At 45.7% G+C, this 13250-nt stretch overlaps 1 protein-coding gene across 2 annotated transcripts in view; it reads left to right on the top strand.

The window, feature by feature from the left end:
* Positions 1 to 3528: 3528 nt before the first annotated feature.
* B3GAT2 (beta-1,3-glucuronyltransferase 2) overlaps positions 3529 to 13250 on the top strand; it is a 60006-nt gene continuing 50284 nt past the window's right edge. The window contains exon 1 of one of the 2 annotated variants that reach the window (XM_043510450.1): positions 3529 to 5208. In XM_043510450.1, the coding sequence (XP_043366385.1) occupies positions 4714 to 5208 (495 nt within the window). In that variant the 5' untranslated portion in view covers positions 3529 to 4713. The remainder of the gene's footprint in view (positions 5209 to 13250) is intronic. The other variant, XM_038397192.2, reaches the window with a different exon arrangement.

Below are 13250 nucleotides of genomic sequence, written 5' to 3'. Positions count from 1 at the left end.
TATTTGGACAACTAAAAGTGTCAGGCTTTCTGCCAACGAGACAGGCATGACAGGAGAGACTGAAGATAGGCTTACTTGTGGCACCTTAGAGACTAACAAATTTATTAGAGCATAAGCTTTCGTGAGCTACAGCTCACTTCATCGGATGAGCTGTAGCTCACGAAAGCTTATGCTCTAATAAATTTGTTAGTCTCTAAGGTGCCACAAGTACTCCTTTTCTTTTTGCGAATACAGACTAACACGGCTGCTACTCTGAAACCTGTCATTTTTAGAAGAGTAGTAAAAGGCATTCTTACCCCCTATGGCTGCCCATTTTTGTACACCTGAATCTTTTCTTGCTTGTTCACCGTATCTCTAAATTTGCTTCAACTTTGTTACAAACAAACCCCAAGAACTGTTGTTTCAAATCAAATAGGCATGGGCATTTATCTTGTAATCAATCATATATCAGTATTTCATCTGAATACGATACAGACAATCAAGTGCTACAACAAATTTCATTCCCTCATACCAAAAAGAAATACAGGTTCTAAACACTCCTAGGAGTGCACAAGAAGTTTCTGTTGCATTGTTCAGCATTTCCCATTGTCATTACAAAACATTAGTTTAAAAGTTTACTTGTTCCTTTACATTTCATGTGATGCAAAATATATAGAAAGATACACTATTACTCATTATAATGAGAATTATACTATTTAATACATACTACATTTATAGGCCCAATTGTGGCCTCACCAGTGTAAATCTGGGATAATTGTATCTGACATCAGAATTTTGCCCATTTAGCTATATTTAGTGGGATGATTCTACTGTTAAAAGAAACATTCCTTATATTTTCAGACAAGTGCATTAGCTGAAAATACACATTTCTAATCTATTTTTATGTTTATACTTGTTATTCAAATGGACATATTAACCCAAAAGGCTCACAAACAGAAAGGACGTTAGAGTGATGTAATATAAATTGAAATCTGTGTGACAATGAGAGTAACAAATGACTATACTGAGCATCTAAATGAGGAAACATTTGTGCAGTCTAGCAATAATTAGAGTTAGCTGTTTAGTGGAGAAATGGAAAGCTTGTTATGTGATTAATGAAATAATATGGAAGAATGCAGCAAGTATGAGTAGCTCAATATGTCCAAATCAAAAGCATCTCATACCTGAAATTACAGTTGCCCATTTTGTGCTGATGCAGCTTATCTAAAGGACAATAATTTAAATAACATTTCTGTCAAATGGCTGACTATGCCATTGTTTCCCCATTTACTGAACAATGATCTTTACAGATGGTGCTTACTCAGGTAATGTAACCTATGTATTAAAGACACATCCCAATAAGATTTCACTTGTAAAAGTTAAGGGTCACTTCAGGAGAGTTCAAAGCTCATTACCTCCAGATATTTCAGTATCAGAGCACCAAAAGCACAGTGGGGCACAGACTAAAATTAAGGATTAGGAAGCAGTGTATTTTAATGGACATAGTCTTTGTATAACACCTAGTCTTTTCTCAGGAAAAATTATCTTTAGTGGGAATTTTGTAGGAGTAATCAATACTGATATATATATACCTTAACAAAGGCAGCAATAGGAACAGCTGGTGTAATTGCAACAGTTTAGAAAGGAGCACAACCACTAAATCAACATCAAGGCGAGTTCTTGATGGAATATTTGATACTATTCCATCGGTGTAATTGACTACGTTCCTGGCATCTGGTAACTAAATTCAGTGCTTATGTACATCTATTCAATTTGTATTTACTGTTTCTAGCCATATACAACATATTGTAATGTATTGGTTTTATTGATAGGAAGTACCCAGCTGTCTGACAATGTGTGCTGATATAAATTTCTAGATAAATATATCCACACAGTGTGAACTGTATTTATATATGGTTTTGTAGGCAACACTCATTTGCCTGTTTTTATGTCCACATACTATGTAATTATTTTACTGTGCCTATAGTTTTACTCTTAAATTGTTGCATGATGTATGTTATGACACAACAACTACATTTTGCCTCAGAGGTGGATCCATTTCAATGGTAGATTAAGTACACAATGTGTAGTAGCAGATGCTAGTTAATGATGCAGAAGCATTTTCTTTTATATTTAAATATAGATTATTTTAGGCCAAGAGAAAAGGAGTGAGTTGTAAGTGTTTGAAGAGTTTTGAAATTCCTCAGGTTGAAAGGCACTATATACAAATAAAATATTATGTATTAATATTACTCTCAAATAAGCAAAGTAGAATGTTCTTGTTTTTGAAATTAGAGAGACCTACTCACATTATATAATGACTAAACATGCTTTTTTTGTGTGGCAAGACTAGCTACAGATACAGGTTTTACTACAGAACACCTCAGCACTATTTATTACCCAAATTGTTGCATTTGATTTTGGGCCTCAGGTATAACTATAAAACAAAGGGCCAGACTCTAACTTGTGATGGATGGCACAAGTCATTGCGTGACTCAGATCATTCTTATGGTTGCACACAAAAGCATATTTGGAGTTGCATGATGGCATGTGGGCATGATTTCTCTTTAGAATCCAAAATGGTTTATTTGCAGAAGGTTGTTGTGCTGAAAATATATTATGGTATTGCTGATCAGTTCCTCCATTCTTCAATGCAGATTTTTGTCACAGATTTTTCAGGACGTGGTGCCAACTTTTCCATCCTAGGGATTCAGGATTCAGCTGCCTTGTATAAATTAAAGCATACTGCAGGCTGTTGCAACATGTACTGCCTGGAAACAAGGAGCCATAATGACAGCCAGTGATTACATGCTTTCGTTCCACGGATCACAATCCCTCCAATGTGTATGTATTGGGGGAAAAGCCATGGTATAGGAACTGTTACAGCTGGACCATCTGAGAACCTCCTACACTTCCTCTAATCCTGAGGCAGCTCAGTTCTCTTTGCTTTTCTTCCACTCAGCCCCTTGGACCACTCTCTGCTCTGTCATCAGTGTTGCTACTTCTGATGTCACCAAGCCTATCTTCAGGTTTCAGAGTAGCAGCCGTGTTAGTTGCATCCAATGAAGTGAGCTGTAATTCACGAAAGCTTATGCTCTAATAAATTTGTTAGTCTCTAAGGTGCCACAAGTACTCCTTTTCTTTCTTCTAAAAATATTTGTTATGCAGCAAAGAGTATGGGTTATTCAGATATTAAAATAAGCATGTAAAGTCCTGCTGCAAATACAAAAACACAAAGAAGCTGACAAAAATTAAGCCAAGAAAAGGAAATGTAAGTGTATGATGTAAATGTAAATGTAAGAAACGTTTTCAAGTAATTTACAAATATTCATTTTTGCTTATCTCAGAACATAATTCTTCCAGTTAAAAAATGGCAGAAGAGTGGGCAGCAGCACACACTATACATATACCCTAGTATTCAATTTTTGTCCCTGTCAGAAACACTATTTTTATTGAACAAACAATTGCGTTGTAGATACTTAATTTCCCTAGGCAACTCGGAGGTGAGCAGTAAAGAGCCCCACGCACACGCTTCCCAGCAATAGATGCAGTGGTGCAGTCTCACACAGAGCCCTGCACAGGCGAACATTGCCTCGCCTTCCGCCGCGAGACCTGCCGGCTCCGACATCCCGCCTGGGAGCGGGTGGCGTTTTGTTTTCTATGGCCCCGCCACGGCTGCACAGGGGACGGAATGGTTCAGAAGGACGAGCGGGCTTCAGCCGATGATGAATGTCCACGCGTTTGTTCCCGCCTCCCGGAGCGCAGGCCCCGTCTCGCTGCCGCCACGCTCGCCACGAGCTGCGGGGCGCGTTACAGCGGCCACCTGGGCGAAACGAAAGAAGTTTTAGGGCGACTCTTTTCGAGCGCGCGAGGCGGAACAATAGCTGTCTCGCAGCCAGGCGGTAGCTCCTTCTGCACGCAGAGCCCAGGAGCTACCCTGGGGCGCGCGGGCCCCTCTGCGGAACCCTTCGGGGCTTTCCTCCGCCCTGGGCAGCCGCGTCCCGCAGCGCACAAACCCGCCCGGCGGCCTCGCGCGACTGGGCGGGAAGGCTGATTAAAACTCGCAGCATTGGTTGGTTGGTGGTGTGAACCCCCCGCCCCCCCAGGCTCCGCTCCCTGGAGTTTTCAGCACGTGAGCACGCGACGCTGCCCGTTCTCCGAAGACCCCGCAGCCTTTCAGGAGGGAGGCAGCGCGCGCGCGCGCCAACCTCTCCAGCCAGCTCCTCCGGCGAGCTCCCCCCTCCACCCGCGCACCTGACTAGGAGCCTCCCCTCCTCCCTCCCGCGGGGGGGCTCCGTGCCTCGCCACCACCAGCGCCGCGCACAGGACTGTCCGGCAGCGGTGCTGCGAGGGCACGAGGCGGCGGCGGCGGCAGGGTGGCGGCGTAGAGCGGCGAGGAGAGCAGACAGCCCCCGGCAGCAGTGGCCGGGCGAAGAGGGGAACCACAGGCGCCCTGGGCACCGGCTGGGCTCCCTCCCTGCCCCGGCGCCATGTGACCGACCCGTTCAGTGCAGCCCGGGGCAAAACGTCGGACTCGGTCCCCGCCCGCCCAGGCTGACCAGCCCCCGTGGCCAGGCAGGGGGTGACCGGCCCCCTTGTGATCGCTGGGGCTGCCCCCGCCCGGCCGTGATGCGCTGAGAGCCCCCCGGCCCGCAGCCCTGCTCCCATGGGGAGGGGAGCCCAGGCGGCGGCCGCTGGCGCTGTGAGGGCGGCGCCCTGCTTGGCCGGGGCACCATGAAGTCCCTGCTCCTCAGCCGCTTCCTGCTGCTGCTACCCTGGGGGCTCATCGTCATCCTCCTGCTGGACACGGACAGCAGCCGGGCGCCCCCCGCCCGGCCCCCGCAGCAGGCGGCCCCCCGGCGGCCGGCGCTGCCCCCCATCTATGCCATCACCCCCACCTACAGCCGCCCGGTGCAGAAAGCCGAGCTCACCCGCCTGGCCAACACCTTCCGCCAGGTGGCGCGGCTGCACTGGGTCCTGGTGGAGGACGCGGCGCGGCGCAGCGAGCTGGTGAGCCGCTTCGTGGCGCGGGCCGGCCTGCCCTGCACCCACCTGCACGTCGCCACCCCGCGCAGGTACAAGCGGCCCGGCCTGCCGCGCGCCACCGAGCAGCGCAACGCCGGCCTGGCCTGGCTCCGGCAGCGACACCAGCACCTGCCGCCGCCGCAGCCCGGGGTGCTCTTCTTCGCCGACGACGACAACACCTACAGCCTGGAGCTCTTCGAGGAGGTAGCGCGGGGAAGGAGGGCGGGTGTTGGGCCCAGGGCACCCCCTGACCTGCCGCAGCCTGGCACACCCTGCCCTCCTGCATGCACTTTAACCCAGGCCAGAGCCTGGCCCCCCGACACCCTGCAGACATTGGCTCCACCCAGTCCAGAGCCAAGCCGTGGTACTCCGATCCCTTCCATTCAGTCCAGAGCTGTGCATCTCCAGCCCCTTGCATGCACCTCCACCTAATCCAGAATCAGCCCCCCCCCCCATGCATCTCTAGCCAATCCAGAGCCGTGCACCCTGCCTGCACCTCCACCAGCTGATACCCAGGCCCTGAGAGTGCGCAGCACCACAGACCTTGCATATTCTTCTAACAGCCAATTAACACCCTGACCCTGCATGCACTCTCCCCCAACCTGCACACAGACACGGTTTTATGCATTGTGCATGCACTTTCAGGAGATCTAGACCTTCAATACACCCAGACTCGTACAGTCCCCCTAGTTTTAGGCACAGTGCATGGCCCCTCACCCCAAACTCATGCAAAGACTTTTCCAAAATCAATATTCCAGCATTCTGCACCCATCTTCCTCCAGACCCAACACTTCACATATACCCTTCTCCCAAATTCATGCACTCTGCAAACATTCAGAGGACCAATGAATTTGTGCTGCTCCTGCTACCATTACCTTAATCTTAATTCTGCCTTTCAGGAACAGTTCTTCCCCCCCCCCCTTTTTTTTTTCCCTTCCCACATCCAGAAACAGTCACTTCTATTTTCTCTTTTTCTTGCTGAGATATGCAGAGTTGGGGATTATATAATGACTTCACTGTGGCTCTGTTAAAACTGGGATAAAAGAGGCACCACTGTCTGTCTTTGATCTCTTTGTTTCTGGTTGTGTCTCTTTCTTTTGCCCTAGAAGGCAAACTCACATCATGAATCAAGGTCCTTTGTAATTTAACTTGCCATGAATTACTTTGCTTGGAGTTGCCCACTCTTTTTTGAAGCCTGTCATTGTTAAAAGCAGAAAATCTTTTACGTAATGGCTAAACATCTTTTCAGGAGTCTCAGTTGTAAGGGGATGTGTTTTGTCTTTATTCCAGCCACTCTTGAAGTGCTTGCTCCCTTTCAGTGGGAGATGGCAAGTGCACAGGGATGAGGTTATCCAGCTTTCTGATTTCCCACTGGCAGGAAGGAGGGATGTTTAATAAGTGGACATAAAACAGCAGAAGAAAGATCATGTATCTTTAACAGATAAAAGAATACCATGCAGAAAAATGGGGGAGGGAAAGAGGAAAAAATAGATTGACAGGCAATGTACAGGAGTTTTAAAGAGATTTGAAATCGGCATACTTCACTGCTTAAAGGTATGAACCTATCAGTGTATGATAGTATCCTGTATTTAGCTAGCACCTCACATCCATGGGCGATTTACAATCAGTAGGTGGAAACACACAGTATACAAAAATGCACAGCAGATAAAGCCCCTAGAGGGAGTTGTTTTAGATATGTTGATCAACGTAATTGATTAGTGTTTAGATTTAAAATATATTTTCTTCCCTTTTCAGTATGTTGACAGGTGCAAGTTCCTCATTTAGCAGAGCTCTCTAGTTCCTTTTCCAGCATGAGATGCAGCACTGAAGCTCCTAATTTGAGGAGCTTACACTGGAAATGTCATATTTTGTTTTTCTGGGTTATTTTCCTAAACCTCCCTACAACCACATGGCTGTACTTAGCTCATCAATGCAAAGGAATTCTAGGCCTTCATCTTGTTTTAATGATGTCACCTGTGTTCTTTTGGAATTTGGTGCCAGTGTGGTTCATTCCACTGAAGGCTATGATCCAATCCAGAAAATATGCCCCACTCCTAGCTGTAGCACAGGGGCAAAGTCTGGACACACATCCTTTCTATACTATACACAGGAAAGAGGAAACACTAAATGAAGAAGTGACAGGGCACACCTGTTGAGCAACTGTTAAGAGAAGATGGTCCTGAGTCAGCTTGAATCTTTTTTTATTTCCTAGTCCTTTGTTTCTAATTTCCGAGGATGATGAAATTAAAAAGGTACAAATTAGCTCCCCAAAGAGCTGGCTATGAATGCAGGAATGGAACAGATGAATGAATCTGTAGTGTTAACCATGAAGATTACGGGCACAACAGGCAATCCATGTTCAATTATTTCTCTTTGCTAAAAGGAATGGCAGCTGCTTCACACATGCAGCTAAGCAATTCTAAGCCTCCTTTCAACATGGTTCAGTGCTAAGAAAGAAATGTTTGCTTTGAACAGTCCCATGTTCGCAGGGAAACACATTTGTGAGTGAAGCTCTTGCTGTGAGATGCAATAGCAGAAATAAACCAAAACAGATCCACTTCAGGGAGAGATTTCAATCTTCAAATATCTACCAAACAACCCCATTTCTGTTTTCCCTGCAGCACAGGTGGGCTGGGGGGGAGGGAGGAGGTGCTGCTGGAACACAGATAATCCTCCCCCGCCCCCATATTGATCTGTTGCTCTGTCCAAGCAACTAAAATCTTTTGCAAATGCCACAAGCAGTGTGCGCCTTTCTGGTGAGAAGGTGGACTGCATAGCCTTGCTTTCAATCAGGGCATTGGTCAGATTTCTATTTCTCACTGAAAAAACTTCATATTTCTCACTGGAAAACCTTCACTATTTTCATGAGTTCTGACTTGACAATTTTAAAATAAATTTCTGTCTCCCCTTTGGGAATTGATTGAGTAAATTGTGCTCCTCCTCTCCAAGCATGAAGCAGCCAGCCTCAGAACACATCACCTATGGCAGAAATCCTGTAGTAATTCCCTTCCTGAAAGTGGCTTAATGGGATGTGAGAGGGAATTTGTTAATGCTTAATGCTGTTTCCCATCCTTCCAGTAGCAACTCTCCTGAATGGTGGTTGCTGAATCGCTAATGCCAGAGGAAACCTGATTTAAGACCTATTGTAGATGAGGAAGGGATTGGTATAGACATGGGACTGGAAGCCAGAAATTCCTGTATTCTAATCCTGCCTTGAGCATGGACTGTCTGTGTGATTTTTGAACAAGTCACAATTACAGCCAGAAAATGACTATGTAAAATTGCTATCTTATTAAATAGGAAAATCTGCATGTGTGTGTTCTGAATCGTAGCTGCTGATTTTAGTGAGAAAAGTAGGGATGTTTTGGTAATATATTTCACTCCTGTTAGCACCAGAAAGTTCAAACTCTGAGGGGCTTCCAAAACCCCATAGGAGTTTTGCATCAGTGCACTTTACACTGGTAATGATTTGCATTGGTGTAGCTCCATTGCTGCAAATTTCTCTAATATACTTAAGAGAATGTGAGCCTCTTTTAATGAAGCACCCACCTGCAGCAGCTTTATTACTGGTGAAGGTGTACAAGCCAGAAGGAATGCACTTTGTGAAATGTCAGGTTGTTTTTGTCAAGGTGTCAGTTTGAAAAATCTAGTCTCCATTTATGGTATTTTATAATGTGCTCATCATCATTATATTAGAAATGCACCAGATTTATTTGATACGGAGAGATGTTAAATATTAGAGTTAGTCAGAAAACAGCAACAGTTTTTCTTTACAGTTAAAAATAAAATGCAGGGTTTTTTCTTTTTAATTAAATCTGGAAACAAATATTGACCAGCTGTAATAAACGTGGAATGCCACAGGGCTCTTTGTACTGTGGCCTACACACTTGCCTGTCTCCCCGGGTGGTGTGGAGCATAATTTGTTAATAGCCAAAAAATGTGCTCTCCTATTCCAATTAAATGAGGTTGCTCCAAGCAGGTTTTAACTATAGTTTCTAAAGTGGTGCTGAGGATGGTTTGTCCTTAGCGACCCTGCAGTTAAACTTTGATCCCCAATGGTTCCTCTGCATTCTTTGTCAGAAATGAGTATTTTTAACAACTTAGAGGCTTCTGTGAGAGGAGCAGTTGGCCTGGTGTTTGGAGTGCTAAGTGATATTATGGCAATAACTGAGAAATTGTTCTTTGGAATAAATGGAGGTCCGGCCTTTAGATGCTCACAACTCTTTTCACTTTAGGATGTAACCTAGAAATTTCGGTCTTCAATTTCTCTTTAGTCCAGATAGCTGTGTCAGTATTTATCTATTTATTTTCATAGCCTAGACCTAGATTGATTGATTGATTCTTTACCTCAGATATGGACCACTCTTCTTCAGCCCCATCTCCCATCAAAAGCAATTCCTCCCCTTGCCCCCATTCTGGAAATGTATTTAATTATTTGATCAGACAAGATACCCAACAAGAAATTAATTTTCACAGCAAATCCAGTGGAAGGACTAAAGCCCAACTAACATTTCATGAATTTTGAGTTTTCAACATGAATCAGTGTGACCTCTCTTTCTTTCTTTTTCTTGTAGGTTGTTTTGAGTGATGCAGCTACACTTTCTGTTGCATTTAGCTCACCCTATGCCTGGATACAACTAATTATAATAAAGTGCTAATACTTTGATTTCCAGTTGTATACTTTTAGATTTCTAGACAAAAAACTTGGTTAAGACTATCTGATCCTGTAATTCTGCCTCCATAGAACGTTAGATTAATAAATCAAAAACAGTTTTTGAGGTTCCAACTTCCAACTCCTCTACCTTAACTTTTCATATCCCTCCCTGCCCACCTTGTATATACCACTAAGCCAGAGATTCACTTACTCTGCCTTTTCTGTATTTTAAATAATGGGCCATATACTATTACTTTTAAAACCTATATATGTTAAATCTACACGTGCAGATTGAGTGTCTGCCATCAGTTCAGCTAATCTCCTGCTTCTTACTCAGACATACCTGTCAATGAAGACTTCAGTAAGAAGTTGTCCTGCTGAAAGAATACAGGAAAGGGTTTGATATATGTAGAATCAAATATGCCATCTCAAGATATGCAGTGTAATTATAGCCATCTTAGTCCCAGGATATTAGAGAGACCAGGATGGCTGAGGTAATATCTTTTACTGGACCATCTCTCTCACCAACAGAAGTTCGTACAATAAAAGATATTACCCCACCCACAGTGTTCCCTCTAATTTTTCCCATCCATTTGTGGAGTGAATTTTGTTATGTGCACCAATATGGAGGTGATGTGTGACAGTAATGTGGTGGGGCTGAGGGGTTTGGAGTGTGGGAGGGAGGTCAGGGCTGAAGCAGAGGATTGGGGTGTGTGGGGGAGTGAGGGCTCCGGCTGGGGGTGTGGGCTCTGGGGTGGGACCAGGGGTGAGGGGTTTGGGGTGCAGGAGGATGCTCTCCCCATAGCAGCACCTGATAGGCACCCCGGCTGCGGCAGGTCTGGGCCAGGGCTGAATTGGGGTGGGGGGGCGCCCCAGCTGTGACAGGTCCTGGCTGGGGCTGGGTTTGGGCTGCCCCTCCCCCAGCTGTGACAGGTCTGAGGCTGAGTTGGGGCTGGGGGAGGGGTGCCCACTCTGTGGATGCTCCAGGGCTGGAGCACCCACAGAGTGAAATTAGTGAGTGCTGCTCAGCAGCAGCAATGGCAGCCAATCTTCCCCAACCCCCCAGCGCCTCTCACCTGCCAGAGGCCCTGCTGACCAACTCCTCCCGCTCCCTCCCAGTGCCTACCGCAAACAGCTGTTTCAAGGCATGTAGAAAGCTCCAGGAGGGAGGGGGAGGAGTGGGGATGGGCATGCTTGGGGGAGGAGGTAGGGAAGGGTGGGGGCAGGAGAAGCGGGGCGGGGACTTGGGTGGAGGGAGGGAGGTTGAGCACCTCTGGCTAGAGAGGAAGTCAGGGTCTCTGGGCGCCCATCTCCTGGCCGCAGAAGGTCCCAGCTGGGTGGGTTCCCTGAGTGCCTGCGCGGTGCTAAATAGACTGCATGGCCGTGCAGCTTACAGAGAACTTAGCTCGCCCACTTTGTCGATTCAAGATATTGTGAAATAACTGATTTTAATAACTAACTGTCTTTCTTCATACTGGCATATGCTTTCCACCTTTATTTGTCTTTTGTGGTTATTCTAACTATTCATTTGTTCTCAGACAAAACAACTTTGTTAATCTTGCAATAAAGGATGAAAGAATTTTTCACTTCATTCAAAAACTGCTAAGACTTAAGTAATAGTCCAGGGGTGGGCAAACTTTTTGGCCCGAGGGCCACATCCAGATGTGAAACTGTATGGAGGGCTGGGTAGGGAAGGCTGTGCCTCCCCAAACAGCTTGGCCCCTGCCCCCTCCCTTTGACTGCCCCCCTCAGAACCTCCCTGCTCCTTGTCCTCTGATCGCCCCTTCCCAGGATCCCTGCCCCCGGGATTCCCATACACTATCGAACCCCCCACTCCCCCGTTCCCCATCCTCTGACCGCCCCATCCCCGAGAATCTCCACCCCATCCAAATGCCCCCCGTTCCCTGACTTCCCCCTGGGACTCCCTGCCCCTTATCCAACCCCCCGCCGCCACCCCCTCATTACCATGCCACTCAGAGCATCAGGAGCTCACAGCCCCACCGCCCAGACAGAGCCAGCCGCGCTGTCCACGTGACAGCGTAGCTGCAGGGGAGAGGGCTAGCCTCCTGGGCCAGGACCTCAAAGGCCGGGCAGGATGGTCCCAGCTAATAGTTGGTAGTGTTTTCAGAAGACTCTGAAGCTTTCTCTAGGAAGTTCTGATTTATCATTTTAGTTTATAAACTAACAAAGCAACACACCACATCAACCATTTGACAGTTACCAACTGCCTAGCTAATTACCCGAACTGCCCCGATGGTCATCTTGAGAACTGCCAGACTCAGACATTGGATCCATCCTTTCACACAGGTTTATTAAGAAGAGTAAGGTACTAAATATTTTATGGTCGCTAATAGGAATGACCTGTTTGATATCTGAGTTTGTGGTAGTCCTCAGGATGGCACTATGAAGCAGAGTTAAGGTTGGTTGGGTGACCCAAGCTTTGCATTTTACCAAAAAGGTAGAGGGTGTGTGTGTGTGTGTGTGTGTGTGTGTGTGAGAAATTCTTATCTGGAATTTCCAGTCAATGCAGTTTGCTGCCTGGGAACCTCCTTGGATTTTAAAAGTATAACAGGATTCCTTGTATGACTTGCATTGTCTGTGGGCACTTTGATAGCAATGCAGGAAATCTGACAGATTTGTAAGTCATGCACAAACTGACCTCATTCCTTTCCAGAAAGCCTTCTATACCCATGTGTGGCTTCCTCTTCCCTATTTCTGGTCCAGGACCTGTTATGACCCATGTAGCTTTTGCTCTTTTATTCTTCTGGGCAGAACTAAACTGCACCAAAGTGGTTCCCTTGCAGAACCTCGTCCCATCAGGAGCATCTGTCTGGACCATGCATGCTTTGCAAAGCCCCTGTCATGCCATGTACATTTTGCAAAGAACCTGCTGGGTTACTTATACTTTATCAAGTGTCTGTCAAAATAATGCATGCATCAAATTGATGTATTATCAAATTTATGTATGTATTTTGTACATTTAAAAAGAGACAAGTGTTCAGGGCACCTGAATATATACATATATGCAGTACATGTATCTAAAAAGATGCTTGTATCATATACATGGTGCATGTTATTTTTAAATGGATTTAAATCATGTTTCTGTAAGTTATCCTTATTTATATCTGTATGGGTGATAACACCTTTAAACTGATCAATAATTCATGTATGCATCACTAGCTTCAAATGTACCACTAGCATCTCTGCTTTTTAGGGACTAAGGCCCTGATCTAATGCCCATGGAAATCAGTGGGAGCCTTTCCATTGACTTGAATGGATGCTGGATTTAGGCTGTATTTAAGCAGTTACCTTGAAGTTTTGAAGATATGATTAGTCAAAAAATGTTAGGAAAATCTTCTGAAAGGGAATTAAGAGTATATTTCCAAGCCTCCATATCTCTGAAACTGCTTATGTGATTTGCTTCCAGTTTACCCAAAAGTTTTACACTGAATTTTCAGATTAGGCAGGTTTTGTGTCTGCTCTAGTGGAAGCTAGTTCAACTGTAGCTCTGGAAGGACTAGTGTGCCTTCCACTATATGTTTAATGTAATCTGTTATTAACCAGCACAAGTCAGTTGTTAGTGATTTCAGTA

Source organism: Dermochelys coriacea, chromosome 3 (genome assembly GCF_009764565.3).
Source record: "Dermochelys coriacea isolate rDerCor1 chromosome 3, rDerCor1.pri.v4, whole genome shotgun sequence".
Taxonomy (NCBI): Eukaryota; Metazoa; Chordata; order Testudines; family Dermochelyidae; genus Dermochelys; species Dermochelys coriacea.
This window is presented reverse-complemented; position numbering and strand designations above follow the sequence as displayed.